The following is a 19,157-nucleotide window of genomic DNA, read 5'->3' on the forward strand; positions in this document are numbered from 1 at the left end:
GGGATGGGGATGGGGTGGGGATGGGGATGGGATGGGGATGGGGATGGGGATGGGGATGGGGATGGGATGGGGATGGGGATGGGGTGGGGATGGGGATGGGATGGGGGTGGGGATGGGGATGGGGTGGGGATGGGGATGGGATGGGGATGGGGATGGGATGGGGATGGGATGGGGATGGGATGGGGATGGGATGGGGGTGGGATGGGCATGGGGATGGGATGGGGATTTCATGGGGATGGGGATGGGATGGGGATGGGATGGGGATGGGGCATTTTCAGATGGGGACACAGATGGGGGGTGGGACAGGGATGAGCCTGGGATCGGGGTCGGGGTCGGGATCGGGGCCGGAGCGGTGGCGCCGTCCCCGCAGGTACGAGGCGGAGTTGTCCATCCGCCTCTCGGTGGAGAACGACATCACGGGGCTGCGCAAAGTCATCGATGACACCAACCATGGCGCGGCTGCAGCTGGAGGGGGAGATCGAGTCCCTCAAGGAGGAGCTCATCTTCATGAAGAAGAACCACGAGGAGGTGGGGATGGAGCTGGGGGGCGGTTGGGGGGGGGGAGCCGGGCCCGACGGGGGCCCCGCGTTGACGCCGGTCCCTCGATGTGTGTGTGGGTCCCCCCAAAGGAGGTGAAGGCCCTCCAGGCGCAGGTGTCGGACTCGGCGGTGACGGTGGAGGTGGACGCGCCCAAGTCGCAGGACCTGGGCAAGATCATGGCGGAGATCCGGGCGCAGTACGAGGCTCTGGCCCAGAAGAACCTGGAGGACCTGGAGAAGCAATGGGGGCAGCAGGTGGGACCCCCACCCCCCCCCAAAGCCGCCCCCCGGGGGGGCCCCGGCGGTCCCCCGCCGAACCGGGGTGGTGCTCCATGGGGGTGTTTTCCACCCAGGACATGGGGGCAATGGGGGGGGACAGCCCCCACCTCCGCGGGGCGGTCGTTTGGGGGTCCCATCACACAGGGGAAGCCCAATCTGGGGGGCGTTGGCCCGGGGGTGCCCAGTCTGACCCAGTTCCCCAAAGGGAGGAGGACTTGACCCAATGGGGTCTTGGCCCAACGTCGGGGACATCCCCGGGGCGACCCCTGTCCCGTAGGGGAACCCCATCCCACGGTGGGGACCTTCTCCGAGGGGGTCCTGGTCCACCACCGGGGGCACTCCCAGGAGACCCCTGTCCCATAGGGGACCCCCAGGCCTCAGTGGGGCCCTTCTCCAGGGGGGTCCTGCTCCAACTTGGGGGGACATTCCCCAGGGGAAACCATCCCAGGGGGCAGCAGCCCCCACGGTGGGGACGTTCTCCAAGGGGGTCCTGGTCCACCACTGGGGACAGTCCCGGGGTGACCCCTGTCCCGTAGGGGACCCCCAGGCCTCAGTGGGGCCCTTCTCCAGGGGGGTCCTGCCCCAACTTGGGGGGACATTCCTGCAGGACCCCTATCCCGTGTGGGACCCCTCTCCTTGGGGTCGGCTCTTCTTGGGGTGGTTTCACCCCCCATGTCCCCTCCGTGGCTTGGGGTCACCACGGTGGGCTGGGCCCAGGCAGTGACCCCCAAACCGTGTCCGTCTGTGTGTCCGTGTCCGTCTGTGTGTCCGTGTCCGTCTGCGCGTCCCCTCCAGATCACCGAGAGCACCATCGAGATCACGCAGAGCAGCAAAGACATCGAGGTGGCCCGCGGCACCGTGGTGGACCTCCGTCGTTCCGTCCAGACCCTGGAGATCGACTTGGAGTCCCTCCGCAACCAGGTGCCCATCCCCCCAAGAACCACCCTCCCGCCCCACAGCCCCAACCCCACCACCACCTCCCACCCAACCCCACGGCGGCGCCGGGCCGACCGTTGAGGGGGGGACACGCGGACGATGCTCGGCAGAACGCCGGGTTGGAGGCCAACCTGGCGGAGGTGGAGAACCGCTACGGGCTGGAGATGGAGCGGGTCAAGGGGCTGATCCTGCGGGCGGAGGAGGAGCTGCTGCGGGTGCGCGCGGAGCTGCAGCGTCAGGCGGAGGAGTACCGGGCGCTGCTCAACCTCAAGGGCAAACTGGAGGCCGAGATCGTGACCTACCGGCAGCTGCTGGAGGGGGGAGAGGAGTTCAGGTAGAGGGGGTGTGGGGCGGGTGAGGTGGGGGGTGGCACCACGGGTGGGATGTCCCGGGTGAGTCTTGAGGGGTGGTGGTGGGATGGGGGTGGGATGGGGTGGGGTGGGGAAGGGGGTGGTGGTGGGATGGGGACAGTGGTGGCATCCAGAAGGGATGAGGTCCAGGTGATGGGACATCCCAGGTGCCATCCTTCGCGGTGGTCTTGGGGTGGGATGGGGGTGGTGGGATGGGATGGGATGGGATGGGATGGGATTGGATGGGGTGGGGTGGTGGTGGGATGGGGATGGTGGTGGCATCCAGAAGGGATGAGGTCCCGGTGATGGGACGTCCCAGGTGCCATCCTTCAGGGTGGTCTTATGGGGGGGTGGGATGGGATGGGGTGGGATGGGATGGGATGGGATGGGATGGGATGGGATGGGATGGGGACGGTGGTGGCATCCAGGAGGGTTGGGCCCTAGGCAATGGGATGTCCAGGTCCCATCACCCACAATGCACTGGGGACAGCAAGGGGATGGTGGTGGCATCTAGCAGGCATGTCCCACAAGTGCTGGGACACCCCCGCCCGTCCTCCAGGGTGGTCTGGGGGACAGTGGTGGCATCCAGAAGGGATGAGCCCCCGGTGATGGGGTGTCCCAGGTGCCATCCTTCGGGGTGGTCTTGGGGTGGGATGGGGACAGCGGTGGCACCCAGTGGAGATGAACCCCCGGTGATGGGATGTCCCGGGTCAGGCCAGCGAGGGGACGGTGGTGGCATCCAAGGGGGGGGCGGGGGGGGGGTGAGCCCCCGGTGATGGGAAGCCGCGGGTGCCACCCCTCGGGACACCCCGGGGCCCGCGAGGGGACGGTGGTGGCACCCATCAGACGTGTCCCTCAAGAGCACCGGGACATCCCCGCTCACCCCTCCAGGACGCTCCCAGTCCCTCACCTCTGGGTTCCGTGGGGTGACGTGGGGAAGGGGGGGGGGGGGACACCCTGGGCCGCCCCCCCCCGCCCCCTGACCCCCCCCCCGCCCCCCCCCAGCCTGCAGGACGCTCTGGAGAAGGAGAGCACCTCCGTGACGCAGAGGAGCTCCCAGCGGGTGGTGGACGGGAAGGTGGTGACGGAGACGAAGGAGGTGAAGGTGCGGACGTACTGAGTGGGGGGAGGGGCGCCGTGGACCCCCCCCGCCCCCCCCCCCCCCCCCCAATAAAATGGCAATTTGGCAATTTACCCCCTCCCCCGCGGGGAGATGGTCCCTCCGGTGTCTTCTGCTGCTGCCGCGGGAGGAGGGAACGGGGATTGGGGTCACCGGGGGAAACTGAGGCACGGGGGGGGGGGGGGGGACAGACAGACAGACGGGGGGTTGGTGGGGACGGGGGGTGGAGGGACAGAGATGGGTGGAGGGATGGAGGACGGACGGAGGGACAGATGGACGGATGGAGGAGTGGATGGAGGGACAGATGGGCGGGTGGGCAGACGGAGGGAGGGAGGGAGGGATGGACAGACGGACAGACAGAGGGAGGGATGGAGGGAGGGAGGGATGGACAGACAGATGATGGATGGACAGATGGATGGAGGGATGATGGAGGGATGGACAGAGGGATGGAGGGGTGGAGGAACAGATGGAGGGACAGACGGGCGGGCGGACAGACGGACACCCAGATGGTCAGACGGATGGAGGGATGGATGGAGGGACAGACGGACAGATGGGTGGCTGAAGGGAGGGAGGGGTGGTTGGTTGGTTTGATGGGGGGACGGACAGACGGAGGGATGGAGGGAGGGAAGGACAGACGGATGGAGGAAGGGATGGGTGGAAGGACAGATGGAGGGAGGGACGGAGGGATAGAAGGATGGACAGATGGATGGAGGGAGGGATGGAGGGACAGACGGACAGATGGAGGGAGGGAGGGATGATGGAGGGATGGAAGGACAGAGATGGACAGAGGGATGGATGGAGGGACAGACGGACAGATGGGTGGCTGGGGGGATGGAGGGGTGGTTGGTTGGTTTGATGGGGGGACAGACGGACGGACAGATGGATGGACGGAGGGAGGGATGGATGGGTGGAGGGATGGAGGGAGGGACGGACAGATGGATGGATGGATGGAGGGATGGAGGGAGGGACGGACAGATGGATGGATGGAGGGATGGGCGGTGGACAGACGGACACGCAGATGGGTGGATGGGCGGTGGACAGACGGACGGACAGCCCCTGCCCAGCTCGGCTTCCTCCTCCCCCCACCCGCACCCGCGGTGGCCGTCCCCATCCCCGTCCCCGTCCCCACGGAGCCGCCCCACGGCCATGGCCCCCCCCCCCCCCCCCCATGTCGGGGTCGCAGGAGGTGTCCCCCACCCCCCACCAGCGGCCGGAGGGACCCCAAAGTGTCCCCCATCCCCCCTCCCCCTCCCCCTCCCCCCCGGCAGCGACACCGTCCCGCGGCTGAGCCACCGCTGCCGGACGGGACACGGGCACACGGCGGGGGGGGGCGGCTCTGCGCCCCACGGCGCTGCCCCACGGCGCTGCCCCACAGCTGTGACCCACAGTGCTGCCCCATGGCTGTGACCCACAGTGAGTGCCCCACAGCTGTGACCCACAGTCAGTGACCCACAGTCAGTGACCCACATTGTGACCCACAGCGGTGACCCACAGTGCCCCACGGCTGTGCCCCACAGCTGTGACCCACAGTGCTGCCCCATGGCTGTGACCCGCAGTGAGTGCCCCACAGCTGTGACCCACAGTGCTGCCCCACAGCTGTGCCCCATGGATGTGGCCCACAGTGAGTGCCCCACAGCTGTGACCCATGGCACTGCCCCACGGCTGTGACCCACAGTGCTGCCCCACGGCTGTGCCCCACAGCTGTGACCCACAATGCTGCCCCACAGCTCTGCCCCACGGCTGTGCCCCACGGCTGCGACCCACAGTGAGTGCCCCATGGATGTGACCCACGGCTGTGACCCACAGTTGTACCCCACAGTGAGTGCCCCACAGCGATGACCCATGGCACTGCCCCACGGCTGTGCCCCACAGTTGTGCCCCACGGCTGTGACCCACAGTGAGCGCCCCATGGACGTGACCCACGGCTGCGACCCACAGCTGTGACCCACAGCAAGTGCCCCACGGCTGTGACCAATGGCTGTGACCCACAGCGAGTGACCCACAGCTCCGCCCCACGGGGATGGCCGTGCCCGGGGTGGGGGGAGGTCCCGAGCGCACGACGGCGGCGCGGGCGGCGCCGCCAAACGCAAAATCAGCCGCTCTCCCCCGCCCCGCCCCACCCTCGGCTCCGCCCTCGGCCCCGCCTCCCCCCCGGGGGGAGGCGGGGCCGAGGGCGGAGCCGAGGGTGGGGCGGGGCGGCTCATAGTCACGTGACGCCGCCATCCGGGTCCTTTGCCTTCTCTGCCTCTTCCCAACATGGCGGCCTCAGGTGAGCGCTGCGCGGCGGCGGCGGCGGCGACCGGCGGCCTCCGCGGGGGGGTCCGGACGGTACCGATCGGTCTCTCCCGGACGCTGCCGCTTCCCGGGGAGAGGGGCGGCGGGGGGCCGGGAGGGGGGCGGCGGGGCCGCGCTGAGGGGGGGGCGGCAGCGGCGAATCGCCCCCCCCCCCCCCCCCCTTTTCCTCCTCCGTCCCCTCAGGCCGGCGCGCGCGGCCGCTCCCCCCCCCCCCCCCCCCTCCCCGCCCGTTTCCTATTGGCGGGGGGGCGCGCGCCGCCGGCGCTGATTGACGGATGGGGCGCGGGTGGGGGGAGTAGATGGAACCTTCGGGCGCGTCACTGCGCAGGCGCGGAGCGGCCGCGGGGAGGGCGGTACCCACGTGGGTGCGCGGCGCGCACGCGGTCGGCGCCGGTACCGGGATGGGGAGGGGGAAGTACCGGGGCCCCGCCCCCTCCCGGGGCCCGCCCCGCCTCCCGCCCATACCCTTGAGTCTCCTTGCGGGCCCCGGCGGGGGGGGGGGGGGGGGATAACCGGCTCGTCTCTCACCGGAGAGCGGCGGACCCGCCGTGCCCGACACCCCCCGCCCCGCCCCGGTTCATCCTTCTTCCCCCCCCCCTCCACCGGTTTGTCGTCGTTGTTTGTCCGCCCTTTTCCCGGGCCCGGTTCCTCGTGTGTCCATTCCTCCGGGCCCGGTTCGTCGTGCCCCCCCCCAATCCGTTCCCCCGGGCCCGGTTTGTCGTGTGTCATCATCGTCCTCTCCCCACCTTGTCATGTCCCGTGTCTGTCCGTCCGTCCGTCCGTGTCCCGTCCCCCCCCCCCGGTGTGCTCGGTAAGATGGTGGCCGAGCAGCGCTGGGTGGGGACAGCCATCCTCAGGGGGCGGCTCTGTCCCTCCCCAACGCCCCCTCTTCCCCCTCCCCACCCTGAGCCATTTTCCACCCTTTTTTACCCCAAACAACACCCCCACACCCCCCTCCCGGTGGTGAAGCCACCGCGTGGCGAGAGCGTCACCCGAACGCGGTGGCCCGTGGGGACCCGGCGCCATTTGGAGCCTGGAGAGGGGGGGATGGGGGGAGGGGAAATGTCAAAATTATTCATTTCTCCCCCAAAATCTCTGCGGGGTCCCCGAGCCGGCACGGAGGCCCGGCACCGCCGTGGACGTCTGCCCGGAGAGGCGCCGGTGGGGACAAACCGAGTGGCCCCAAACGGAGGGGTCGGAGCCGAGCGCCTTCGCAGGGTGGGGGTATTCCTCCCCCCCCCCCCCCTCCCTTCCTCATCCGCCCCCCGGGAGGGGTACGGGGGGGTGAGGGGGCTCTGAGCTGCAGGAGAGGTTTTGGGGTGCGGATCGCGGCCGTGGGGAACCCGTGTCACACCCCACGCGCGGAGGGTGATGGAGCCCCAGTGCCTCCTCGGGGGGGGGGGGGGTGCGGGGGGCTCAGCGGCCCCTCGGCGGGGGTAAAACCAGCGGGAAAAGGGGCAGATTTTGCCCAGGCGGGGAGGTTTCCCCCCCCCACCCCCCCTCCCCAGCCCTGACGTGGTGTCAGCAGACAGTGACGCCGTTATCCTGCGACAGAAACCGCGTTGCGCCGTCGGCTCCCGCCCGCACTCCGTAGCCATCTGGTGCGGCCGCAGCCAAGCCAAGGCTGACGGGTTTTGGAGGCCGGTGGCCACTCGGGGAACCGATCCGGTGTCATTTGGGAAGCGGTACCGGTACGGTGGGGAGGGTGAAACCCACCGCCCACCCTCCCTCCCTCCCTCCCTCGGGAACGGCGCTTGTCTCCGGCGGGAGAGCGTTTCTCCTTCCTTTTTTCCAGGCGGTCACCGCTGCCGCTGTTCTCCCGTCGTTTTATTTTTTTTTTAATCCAGCGCTGACGACATTTTTCCGTGACTTTCTCTTTGGCAAACAGAGCTTGAGCCGTTCCGGAGGGCCGAGCGGATTGACCGCCTTTGCCTATGGATGGATGGGGCAGGCGTGCTGTCCCAAAAACCGGTGGCAAAATTTGGCAGGGCTCTCCCGGAGATGTTTGCAGCAGGCAGAGAAAGCCTGGGGGGGGAAGGGCGGGGGTCCCAGGGGCTTGGGGACCCCCCAAACAGCTCATCCCCCTCCCGGATACACGGGGACGCGGCTGGAGGGTGTCACCCCCTGAGGTCGGGCGCTCTCTGCCGGGCTCTACGGGGTCCTCGGGGCACTCCCCGCTCGCCCGGGGGGGGGTCTAAAACCATTTCGCCCCCTCTGTGATGGCTGTGGAGCGGCTCCGGGGGGGGGTGGGAGGTGTGGGTGTCACTGGGTCACCTCCCTGGGGGGGCTCCGTGTGTGTTTGGGCTCCTGGGGGAAGCGTTTGCGGTCCCCCCCGGTCCCGACGCCTCTGGGAGCGGGAAGAAGACCCAAACGCTGCCAAGGTCTTCTCCAAAGCCTGACCAGGGTCGTGCCCTGGGGGGGGGGGGGACAGGTCACCCCACCCCCCCCGAAGGGGTGACAGGCCGGGGAGGGGGGGAGCAGCCACCACGTGTCTCCCCCATCGCTGCCGTTCGGCGTCGCTTGGCCGTTGGCGGTGTTACCCCAAACCCTCCGGAGCCACGGTTGGAAGATCGGAGCGGATGTCGGCGAGGAGCGGAGGCTGCGGGATGGCAGTGACGGTGATGGGGGGGGGGGGACACGGACGGACGAATCGGTGGTGAAAAATACCGGTCGAAGCTGCCGTTGGGTTTCCTCTCCGTGATCGTGGTTCTCCTTCGACTCCGGCGGCGCGGCCCCGGCAGCATTTGTGGGGAGGGTGGGAGTGGGACGGGATAACGCAGCTGGGGGCAAAGCCGGCCGGACTGCGGGGCGAAAGGGTCCGTTTTTAGGCTCAGCTCTTCTCTCCGTCCCTCCTGGCGTCTTGGTGGATGTTGGGAATGAAGACCGGGGGAGCGGGAGCGCCCTGGCGGCATCTGGGAGCTGCCGGCGTCGCTGGGGGTGAGCTCGGGAGGGTGGGATGGCTCCGTCCGTCCTCCCAGCGCCCGGCTGGAGGAGCAGAGTACGGTCCCGCGCTGCCCTAAAACCGAGACCGGAAGGGGAAGAGCGGGACCCAGAAAAAGGGGATTTTGGGGGGAGAGGAGGGGGGGGGGCGCTGCGTGCAGGCGGTCGCTCCGTACCTGGAGCCTCTCGCCCCCCCCTTTCCCCGCTGGAAGACGCCGGCGATGCCGGTGCAGGGATTTCTGCGGAAGAAACCATTTTAAGCGCTTCTTGGGCGAGCCGTCCCTCAGCTCTGAGCGCTGGCAGGCGAGCCCTGGGCTAATTAAGGGGCGGCAAACGAGTAGCCCGTGAAACTCCCGCGTCCCTCGTGTTTATCTTCGTTAAGGGCTGCTGCGACGCTTCACCGGTTAATTATCGCCCTCCCCGGCCGGCGGCCCGCCTGCAGATTATCTGCGTGGAGGCCGGCGGTCCCAAAGTTTATTATTAATTTTTAAGGAAGATAAGAGCGTGTGTTTTCAAAAGCAATTAGCGGTTTCGCGCCGCTGTCGTCGCTGTAGTGGCTTTTGAACCAGATCGGCTTTTCTTTCTGCTGGGAGAGGGGAGCTGAAGTGCCGCTGAAAAACCCCGCGGAGGGGGTGTCCCAAGTCACGGGGGGGGTCTGAGCCCTCCGGACTCTGCCTGGAAACATTTTTGCGGGTAAAGGCGGCGTTTTTGCAGGTGAAGGTGACTTTTTTTTGCAGGTAGAAGCTCCATCTGTCCCTGCTCTGGCCGGCAGTGCCGCAGGGGGGCAGCAATTCCTTCTGCAAGGAAAATAAAAAAAAAAAAAATTAAAAAAAAAAAAACACGCTAAATTTTGCAAACTGCATCATAACCCGCCCGCCTAAAAATAGCCCGGCTTCCCCAGCGCTGCTGGGAGGTGTCGCAGCCTGTCGCGACGCCCGGCTTTGTCGGGAGATGGAGAATAAGCGCTGCGGCCGAACGCGGCTCTGGGCAGAGCCGAAAAAAAAAAGAAAAAAAAAAAAATTCCCCGAGTTGGGGAGATTCGTTAAGATGTCGGTGAGACCGGGCGGCTTCTGGCTCCGGAGGGATCCCGGTGGCCGTGGGATTGCCCGGCCGTGCTCCGCCGCGTCTCTGCCTTTGCGGCCTGGGTGGAAGCGGGACGGCTTCTCCTCCCCCAAAATAAAAACAGCCCCCGGGGAGGTCTGTGGGTACGGCTGACCCCCAAAAGGTGAAGCGGGAGTGTGTTCCGAGTGGCGGCAGCCTCGGTTCTCCTCCCTGCTGAGTTTGAGGCGCTTCTCCCGTGGGAAACGGGAAATAAACCGGGACGGGGCGGTCGGCGCCTGCGTCGCGATGTGCAAAACCCGGCGGCTCCCGCGCGTCGCTCACTCCCCTCCTTCTCTTTTTTCCTCTCCCCACCAGCGAAGAAGAAGAACAAGAAGGGCAAGACCCTCACTCTGACGGACTTTCTGGCAGAGGACGGCGGCGGCGGCGGTGGCCCGACCTATATCCCCAAACCCGTCAGCTGGGCCGACGAGACAGATGACCTGGAAGGAGACGGTACCGTCATTTCCCGGCTCGTCGGAGCTCTCCAATCGCTCAAACACCCAAACCCCGCTCTTTTTTTTTTTTTTTTAAACATTAAAACACCCGCACGAGAAATCTCTTGGCCTGCGGCGTCGAAGGGGGAAGCGCTCTGCTTCTGCCTCGCTCGCGGGGTTGGAGGGACGCGGCCGCAGTTTGTCCCCAGATGGATTCTGCCCCTTCTCGCACCACCGCGGGGGGGTGTGTGTGTGCAAAAAACGGGGTGGGAAGTGTTGGTGACCGCCGCACCGGCGGCAGCTTCGGCCGTACCCTCCGAACAGCCGATGGCCCGGAACAACACACCCAAACCTCCCGAAATTTGCTGGTGGTTTCCTTTCTGGGGAGTAATTAAGCTCAGAGAGCAAATCCAGTACTCGTTAGGATGGAGACTCGTTCGGGCCGAGGTTTGAGACGGGCGGTCTGGTGAAGGGGAGGGAGATTTGCACCCAAACGGGGAACAGAAATGGGATAAAGACCTTTTTGTCGGTGTAACCGGAGCGGTGAAAGCGGCGGGTGGGCAGAGTCGCCGAAGCTCGGGCGTTACCGGTGAGCGCGGTGACCTCCGGCTCGGCCGCCGCAGCGCCTTCTCCCTCCGAACACGCCAATACCGAACCGGGGTGTTTTTACCGCGAGTCCGGCTGTGATTTAAACAGGAATTTACCCCCGGAAGGCTTAATGCCGTATTAAATGGGTGGTTGGACTCAACGGCCGCTCTGCCGGGCGGTTGTACCCTGTTTCGGTTTCTCCGTGGGGACGGCCCGGTGCCTTTTGGGCAGCTTCTTCCTTGCTGGGTCAAACAGTTCGGCCGGATGAATTTGGGGGCTTTAAGGTGCAGCTCCTGGGCCGTAACGCCGCGTGTTGGCGGCCCGCGGCGAGGACGACGGCGTTGGCGGTAACCCCCCCCCCCCTCTCTCCTTGGGGTGGTTTCGGGGCTGATTTGCCCAATTTCTCTCTTTAGTTTCTACCACTTGGCACAGTAACGATGACGACGTGTACCGGGCCCCTCCCATCGACCGCTCCATCCTGCCCACCGCCCCGCGGGCCGCCCGGGAACCCAACATAGACAGAAGCCGCCTCCCGAAATCCCCTCCCTACACCGCCTTTCTGGGAAACCTGCCCTACGACGTGACGGAGGAATCCATCAAGGACTTCTTCAGAGGACTCAACGTGAGTGCCGGGGGGGGGGTGGGGGGATAACGTGGGCTGTAAAGACCGTGATTTTTGGATGCTGCCGCCCCCGGAGCGGTGTTTTCCAGGCGGCTTTGGCTGTGGTGTTTCCCGGATCTTGGGGGGGTGATGGGGGCTGCGTAGCTGCTGCCGGACACCCGCCTGCGCCCTCGCTCCCCCTCGGCGGGGATGAGAAAATTTGCGGGTCGCCATGAAGACGGGGAGATCGCTTACCGCATAGTCACAGGCCAAAAAAAAAAAAAAAACCCAGTCTCAACTTGGAGGAAAACTACATTTATTACTGGTTAAAACAGCCTCGCTTGTCGCTATTACCTGCTCCGGCACCTGGAGACCCTCCTCCTCCTCCTCCTCCTCCTCCTCCTCTGAAATTTGCGGTCCCTCTGCTGTTTCACGCTTCCCCCCTCTGCCCCTCCTCTGCCTGGCTGAGAAATGCCCTTTCTTTTTTTTATTTCTTTTTTTTTTTTTTAAATATAATTTCACGGAGGCACCTCAGACTTGGCTGACGGGCTGCGCTGTGGCCTGAGCTGCGTCCGCTCCTCCCCGGGGGGGTTTCCCGGTTGGAGCTCGCGCCAGATACGTCCTACCCCGTGGCCGAGAGCAGCCGACGCTCCGGGGGGAGCCTGTGACCCCCACAACATCTTTTTTTTTTTTTTTTTTTTCCCCCAACTTTAAGAATGTTGGAGCCCTTTGGGTTTATCGGGGAGGAGGTGGGGGACGGCGAAGCAGCGAGGAGAAACGGCCGTTTCCCCTCCCCGGAACGTCAGCCTGGGAGATGCGGCTGGAGCCGCAGAGCCGTGCTGCGTACCTCCATCTTCCCTTTTCGGCTTAATTTTTTTCTAACCTCTCCTGGTGCTGAGGCAGCACCCGCTCCTCCTCGGGGAGCGATAGCCGGGGTGAGACTCCGGAGGAGGAGGAGGAGGAGGAGGAAGGAGCCGAGTGGCCGCAGCCCCATCCGGATCCGGGCAGAGGGCTCAGCACTCCGCAGGGGAGGAGGAAGGGAAGCGCGATGGTGCCCCTCACCCCTCGCAGAAGCCCTTTGCTCCGCATCCGCCGCTCGGTTCTCCCTTCCCGGCCTCTCCCGGCGGCGCTTCCTCACTCCTGAAGGCAATTTGTGCCTTCTCTTAGCCGGCACCTAACGAGCTCCGGGGGCTGTCGCCGCTTCCCGGGCCTCTGAGCAGGGAGTGACCTGGGAGCAGCCGCGCTTTGGGAAGCTCCGAAATGGGGAAGAACCGAAATCGGGGCGGGAGAGGTTGTAGAAGGCGTTAGCGCGGCGGGGGATGCCTGATGGGGTCTGGAAGCGGCGCCCTAACGAAGCCGACGAGCTGTCCTCGCAGCCCGCGGACTCCTGTCGAACACCAAATGTCTCAGTTGAACAGTTCCAAAACTGTTGGGTTGTGTTTTTTTTGGTTTTTTTTTCTCGGGAATGAGCCCTGAAGGCGGGTGGGGTGCAGTGGGGGCGGCCCACGGCCCCGTTCTTGGGGGTACGGAGCGGCTGTCGCCTGCGGAGCGGAGCTCTCCTGGCCCTGCGGCTCCGTCCCCGCTGCAGCTACTGGAGGAGAGCCGTGTCGGGAAACCTCTCGCCGCTGCCAAATTCCTCCTTCCCGACGGGCGTCGGTGGCGCTTTCGGGGAGAAGCTGTGGTGTGTTTGAAGGGGGGGGAGGGGGGGTTGAACCCCTCTCGCCGTTGAGAGGATTTATTGGGTCTGCGATAGCAACGAGCGGCGGCGTCTCGGATAACTCGATCCCCCCCCGCGGCACTCACGCCGGGGGGGGGGGCGCAGAGAGAATCCGGACGAGAGCTTTCCCCTTCTCTCCGACTGCAGATAAGTGCTGTGCGTTTGCCGCGGGAGCCGACCAATCCCGAGCGGTTGAAAGGTTTTGGTTACGCTGAGTTTGAAGACATAGACTCCTTGTTCCAGGCTCTGAGCCTCAATGAAGAGGTGAGTCCAACAACCCCTGACGGAGTGGGACTGGTGCCCGCAAGCCCCCAGATGTGTCCCCCCGTCCCCCCCCCCAGCCCCCTCCTCTGCAGCCCTGGCCGCTAGGGAGGCGTTAAGTGTCGTCTTGTAGAGCAGTGGTTTTCCCTGCTGGAAAAAGACTTAAATGGGGAAGAAATGGGGTTTTTTTTAAGCCTTAAAGTGGTGCAAGCCGCCTGCCTCGCCCCGGGATGGGCTCTTCCCGCCCCTCGGCCCACCTTCAGCCCCCAAAGCTGACTTCCCCCTCTCGTTTCCAGTCTTTAGGGAACAGAAGAATACGAGTGGATGTCGCCGATCAAGCTCAGGATAAAGGTGAGCGTCCTGCGGGCTCCCGGCCGTCCCTTCGCCTGCGCCGCCTCGGTCACCGCGTCTGGCGCCGGGCCCGGCCGAGGGGGGACACATCGCTGTCGTCCCAACCCCGGTCGTGGCTGGGGCTCGCGGCCGCGGGGCCCGGCTGGCGCGTTTCGCCCGCCGGCGCTTATCTAACCATGTTGCGTGGGTTCCTCCCGCGCCCCTCTGCTCCCCCTATCGCGCTAATTGACTCGGCCGAGGGTTTTTCCGAGCGTTGGCGGTTACTGCTGACACAGACCGGCGCCTTCGGAGAGGCTCTCCCTCCCGTTTCACCGCCGACAGCTGTTTTCCACCCCGCGAGCTGAAATTTCCTTCCTTTCCCCGGCAGATCGGGACGATCGCTGCTTCGGCAGAGATCGGGATCGCTTCCGGGACTCGGAGAGGTTCGAGAGCGACTGGAGGGCCCGTCCCGCCACCGCCGACAGCTTTGACGATTACCCACCCCGCAGGGGCGACGACAGCTTCGGAGACAGTGAGTTGGCAGGGGAAAAAAAATAAAAAATAATAATAAAAACAAACAAACAAACAAACAAAAAAAAAGAGCGGTGTCCCTTCCGTCGCCGCCCTGAAACGGTGGCGGAGTGGATGGGAACGGTGAGGAAGGAGCGGGGCTGTTGCTTCCCTCCGCTTCGCCCCTGGGCAAGCAGAATTCCCGCGGGGACGCGGTGGTCGCTTCCCCCGCGCCTGGAGCCCAGAGCCAAATCTGCCGCCTCTTTCCCTGTGGATAATTCTTCCTCCTTTCCGTTGTTTCCCCCGGAAAGCTGCGTTATCCTGACGTCCGGGTGTGCTTTGTTCTGCTCCGCCCGTGATGGGGGCGCAGACGGAGCGGCCGCCCGGAGCTCGTTCCCCACTTCGATGGTTGTGAGGGCGAATGGGTCGGCGCCGTCTTCTCCCGTCTGGAGAACGGTAGCGGCATTTTCCTGCTTCGTTAAGGGATTTGTGACCTTTTCACAGTAACGAGCGTAGGAAAATCCTCGCCGGTGTCTCTCACTCGAGCGTTCAGGGTAAAACCACGTGCCGGGTTCCTCCGCGCTGCCCCGCTCACGCCGCACCCCCCCCTCCCCCCTTCTGTCTCCAGGGTACCGGGATCGCTACGACGATCGGTACCGTGATGGTCCTCGGAGGGATATGGACCGTGGCTTCGGGGGACGGGATCGCTACGATGACCGCAGCAGAGACTATGACCGAGGTGGGATGTTCCCGAAGGATTCCCGGGGCGGAGAGGGGTGAGGGCGCGACTCTGCCGCGGCAGACGGGCTGCCCCGCTGTGGCCCGGTTCCCCTCCCGTAACCGGAGGCGTCGCTCTTCCTCTCCGGGCACCTTTAATCCTTCCCCGACCTCTCCTCCCCACCGGAGCCCGGGTCCGGCTCAGATTTTAAGCCCTTTGCGTTGGGGTGACGCTGACCCGCGGGAAAGTCTCCTGCTCCGCGTCCCGCCGGCTTGGGAGGGAGCGGGATTCACCAGGAAGGGTTTCCCTCCCTCCCGCAGGCTACGATTCCAGGATAGGCAGCGGCAGGAGGGCCTTTGGCAGCGGCTATCGCCGGGACGATGACTACCGAGGCTGCGGTGACCGCTACGAAGACCGCTATGACCGGCGGGATGACCGGATGGATAGGTGGAACTCCCGGGACGATTACGGCCGGGATGATTTCCGCCGCGATGACAGAGGTAATGGTTTTAGGGGAACACGGCTCGGGGAAGGGGTGGGGGGTGGGATTCCCGCTCACTCACGGTCCCGTTGCTCCTTCCCAGGTCCCACTCAGAGGCCGAAGCTCAACCTGAAGCCCCGGAGCGCTCCCAAGGAGGAGGAGACCTCGGTGGCCCCCGCGCCCCAGTCCAGCCGGGCGGCCTCCATCTTCGGGGGGGCCAAACCGGTGGACACGGCCGCCCGGGAGCGGGAGGTGGAAGAGCGGCTACAGAAGGAGCAGGAGAAGCTGCAACGCCAGCTGGAGGACGACAAGAGGATAGAAAGACGACCCCGAGAGAGGTGGGTTGGGGCAGGAGGAGGTTGGGGCGGGGGCTTCTGGCCGCCCCACGCTGGGCTGTCGGCCTTAAAACCTGCCCGGGGGCAGGCTGGGGGTGTCACGGAGCCACCGAAGGGTTTGGGTTGGGAGGGACGTTGAAGACCATCTCATTCCACCCCCTGCCCCGGGCAGGGCCACCTCCCACCAGCCCAGGTCGCTCCCAGCCCCGTCCAACCCGGCCTTGAGCACCCCCAGGGATGGGGCAGCCACAGCTTCTCGGGACACCCTGCGCCAGGGGCTCACCGCCCGCACAGGGAAGAATTTCTCCCCGATATCTCCCCTAAATCTCCCCTCTTTCGGTGTAAAACTGTTCCCCCTCATCCCACGGCTCCACCACTGACCCAGAGTCCCTCCCCAGCTCTCCTGGAGCCCCTTTAGGCACTGGAAGGGGCTCTGAGGTCTCCCCGGAGCCTTCTCCTCTCCAGGCTGAACCCCCCCACCTCTCCCCTCCTGTCCTCCCAGCAGAGGGGCTCCAGCCCTCCCAGCATCTCCGGGGCCCCCTCTGGCCCCGCTCCCACAGCTCTGTGTCCTTCTGCTGTGGGCACCCCCCGAGCTGGAGGCGGCACTGTGGGGGGGTCTCCCCAGAGCACAGCAGAGGGGCACACTCCCCCCCCCGGGGGATGCCCACACGGCGCTGTGGCCCCTCGGGCAGCCTGAGGAGCGCAGTCACACCCGCAGGGACCTCCTTTCCCCCCTCGACTGTGCCCACGCCCCCCCCTGGGGGTGCTGTAAACACCCCCCCACACTCCCTCCCCGCATTGCAGCCCCCCATCAGCTCTTTTATTTTATTTTATTTTATTTTTGCCCCCCTCCGGCACAGGCACCCCAGCTGGCGAAGCGAAGAGAACCAGGAGCGATCGCGGACGGGCAGCGAGTCCTCGCAGACCGGCAACTCCGGCCCCCCCGGCACCTCCGCGGGCACTGGTCCCACGGGCAGGAGTGAGTAGGGAGAGAGCGGGGCGACCCCAAACTGTGCCCTCCTCGTGCCTCGTCGCCCCTCTTTGCGGCGCCGAGGCCTGACCCTGCCTTCCCTCGCGTCTCCCCCCCCCCACCCCCCCGCAGCCACGCGAAGGAGGGAGAGCGAGAAGTCTTTGGAGAACGAGACGTTCGCCAAAGAGGACGATGCCCCTTCTCCCACCTCCAAAGCGAAGGAGGAGAAGCAGCCGCTGAAGGTGATGCCCGCGCCGCCCCCCAAGGAGAACGCCTGGGTGAAGCGGAGCAGCAACCCCCCCGCCCGCTCGCAGAGCTCCGATTCGGAGCAGCACTCTCCCACCAGGTCGGTGCCGCGGGCGGAGAGGGGAGAACCTGTCCCCGAGTCCTCGGGATGACTCGGGCTCAACGCGAGCCGGCACCGCGCGCTGGGGGCCCGGAAAGCCACCGGGGCTGTGTCCCCAGCGGGGGCGAGAAGGGGGGGGGGAGTGTGCCCCTCTGCTGCGCTCTGGGGAGACCCCCCCGCAGTGCCGCCTCCGGCTCGGGGGGTCCCCACAGCAGAAGGACACGGAGCTGTTGGAGCGGGGCCGGAGGGGGCCCCGGAGCTGCGGGGAGGGCTGGAGCCCCTCTGCTGGGAGAGGTGGGGGGGTCAGCGTGGAGAAGAGAAGGCTCCGGGGAGACCTCAGAGCCCCTTCCAGTGCCTAAAGGGGCTCCAGGAGAGCTGGGGGGGGACTCCTGATCAGTGGTGGAGCCGTGGGATGAGGGGGGGCGGTTTGACACTGAAAGAGGGGAGATTTAGGGGAGACAGCGGGGGGAAATTCTTCCCCGTGAGGGCGGTGAGCCCCCGGCGCAGGGTGCCCCGAGGAGCTGTGGCTGCCCCATCCCTGGAGGGGTTCAAGGCCGGGTTGGACGGGGCTGGGGGCGACCTGGGCTGGGGGGAGGTGGCCCTGCCCAGGGCAGGGGGTGGCACTGGGTGGTCTTCACGGTCTCTCCCACCCCGATCCCCCCCCGGTGGCTCAGACTCCGTGAGGTCTCCCCGTAGCCCCCGGGTGGTCTCCCCGTAGCCCCCGGGGTGGTCTCCCAGCGCGGCCACCAGCTCTCCACGGTGTTCCCGTCTCCTCAAGGTCTTGATTTCCATTTTCTTTCCCCCCCACCCCCCCCCCAGCAGCAGCCAGACGGGGCCGGGGGAGGACGGGGCCCCCCCGAAGAGCGCCCACAGGAAAGGTGAGTCCGGGCTTTGTCCCGGTTCCCATCTGGAATTACAACCGAATCCCAAAAATAGGGGTGAGGCCGCAAAAGCAGCCCCAAGCGGTCCCCTCACCGCCCCCCCCCCAAGTTCTGGTCATACCTCAGAGGGCTCTATGGGTTTTTTTTTGGGGGGGGGGGGGACACAACGCCGAGATCGAGACCTCACGTCCTTTTCCTTCTCTACAGGAGATGAGAACAAACCGGACGGGGGACGGGAGAGCGGCTCCAAGATCCGAAGCGGCAGCTCCGGCCGTGGCCCGGGAGACTCCGATAGGTGGGTGACCCCCCCCCCAGAGCCTTTCCCCCCCCCTCCCACCTCGGGAATTTGGGGGGGGGGGGGACACGACACCCCAACCCCCCCCTCGGCAGCTCCCGCTTCAACCCACCGCCCCCTCCCGTGCTGTCGAGAGCCCCTCCGGGGGGGGGGAAATGGGGATTCGGACACCACTGTGCTTAACCCCCCCCCCAATATCGGGATTTTTAACCCCCCCCGGGGGGGGGCGGATGATGCCCGGAGCTGAGGGGGGGTCCGCTTCCCCCAGGAAGGAGAGCAGGAAGGACCACGACTCGCGCCCCCCACCTGAGCCAAAGAAACTGGACGAGAACCCGCCCTCCGTAAGCGCCTTATTTTTGGGGGGGGGGGGGACACGGGACACACCTCATGTCCCCGGGGGGGGGGCAATGGGCGTTTGGGGGGGGAGGGGGGAGGTTTGAGCCCCGGAGCCGCCTCCTGGGGTGCCCCGGGGGGGGGTGGGGGGGTGAGAGGTTTGGGTTGGGGGTGGGTTTTTGGGGGGGGGGGGGGTGGGGACACACACACATCTCCGGGGGGGGCACTGGGTGTTTGGGGGGGGTCGTGCCCCAGGGATTTTTTTTTGGGGGGGGGGTGGGGTGGTGTTGGGTTTGTTTTGGGTTGTTTTTTTGGTTGGTTGGTTGGTTGGTTGGGGGGGGGGGCGGGGGTTGGGGGGACACACATACATCCCCGGGGGGGGCACTGGGTGTTTGGGGGGGGGGGGGGTCGTGCCCCAGAGCCGCCTGCTGGGGTGCCCCAGGGATTTTTTTTTGGGGGGGGGGGGGGGGTTGTTTTGGGTTGTTTTTTTTTGTTTGTTTTGGTTTTTGGGGAGGTTGGTTTTGGGGGGGTGGGGGCGGGGTTGGGGGGGGACACATACGTCCCCGGGGGGGGGGCACTGGGTGTTTGGGGGGGGGGGGGGGGTTGAGCCCCAGAGCCGCCTGCTGGGGTGCCCCGGGGGGGGTTGGGTGTTTGGGTTTTGGCTTTGTTTTGGGGTGGGTTTTTTGCTTTTTTTGGGGTGGGTTTTTTGCTTTTTGGGGGGGGGGGCGACACATGTCCTGGGGAGGGGGACTGTGTGTTTTGGGGGGGGGGGGGACACATTTGAGCCCAGAGCCGCC

The 19,157-nt window shown here is 66.1% G+C and overlaps 2 protein-coding genes across 2 annotated transcripts; both read left to right on the forward strand.

Annotated features, from left to right (window-relative positions):
• Window positions 1-308: 308 nt before the first annotated feature.
• Window positions 309-3,289, forward strand: LOC309685794 (keratin, type I cytoskeletal 18-like; the record flags this gene model as incomplete). The annotated part of the gene is given in 6 exon segments (XM_082501508.1): window positions 309-449; window positions 451-528; window positions 630-794; window positions 1,614-1,739; window positions 1,865-2,088; window positions 3,110-3,289. Coding segments are annotated over 6 exon segments (849 nt in total). The 3' UTR covers window positions 3,225-3,289.
• A 2,165-nt stretch (window positions 3,290-5,454) lies between these two features.
• EIF4B (eukaryotic translation initiation factor 4B) lies at window positions 5,455-18,440 on the forward strand (the record flags this gene model as incomplete). Its single annotated transcript, XM_082501507.1, has 14 exons — window positions 5,455-5,493; window positions 9,876-10,013; window positions 10,996-11,204; window positions 13,048-13,164; window positions 13,458-13,512; window positions 13,880-14,023; window positions 14,630-14,740; window positions 15,040-15,219; window positions 15,304-15,538; window positions 16,396-16,514; window positions 16,638-16,851; window positions 17,671-17,729; window positions 17,940-18,027; window positions 18,296-18,440. Coding segments are annotated over exons 1-14 (1,827 nt in total), but the record flags the coding sequence as incomplete, so codon positions are not given.
• Between the last annotated feature and the right edge of the window lie 717 nt (window positions 18,441-19,157).

Source organism: Vanellus vanellus, assembly GCF_965231255.1.
Source record: "Vanellus vanellus genome assembly, contig: HAP1_SCAFFOLD_2037, whole genome shotgun sequence".
Lineage (NCBI taxonomy): Eukaryota > Metazoa > Chordata > Aves > Charadriiformes > Charadriidae > Vanellus > Vanellus vanellus.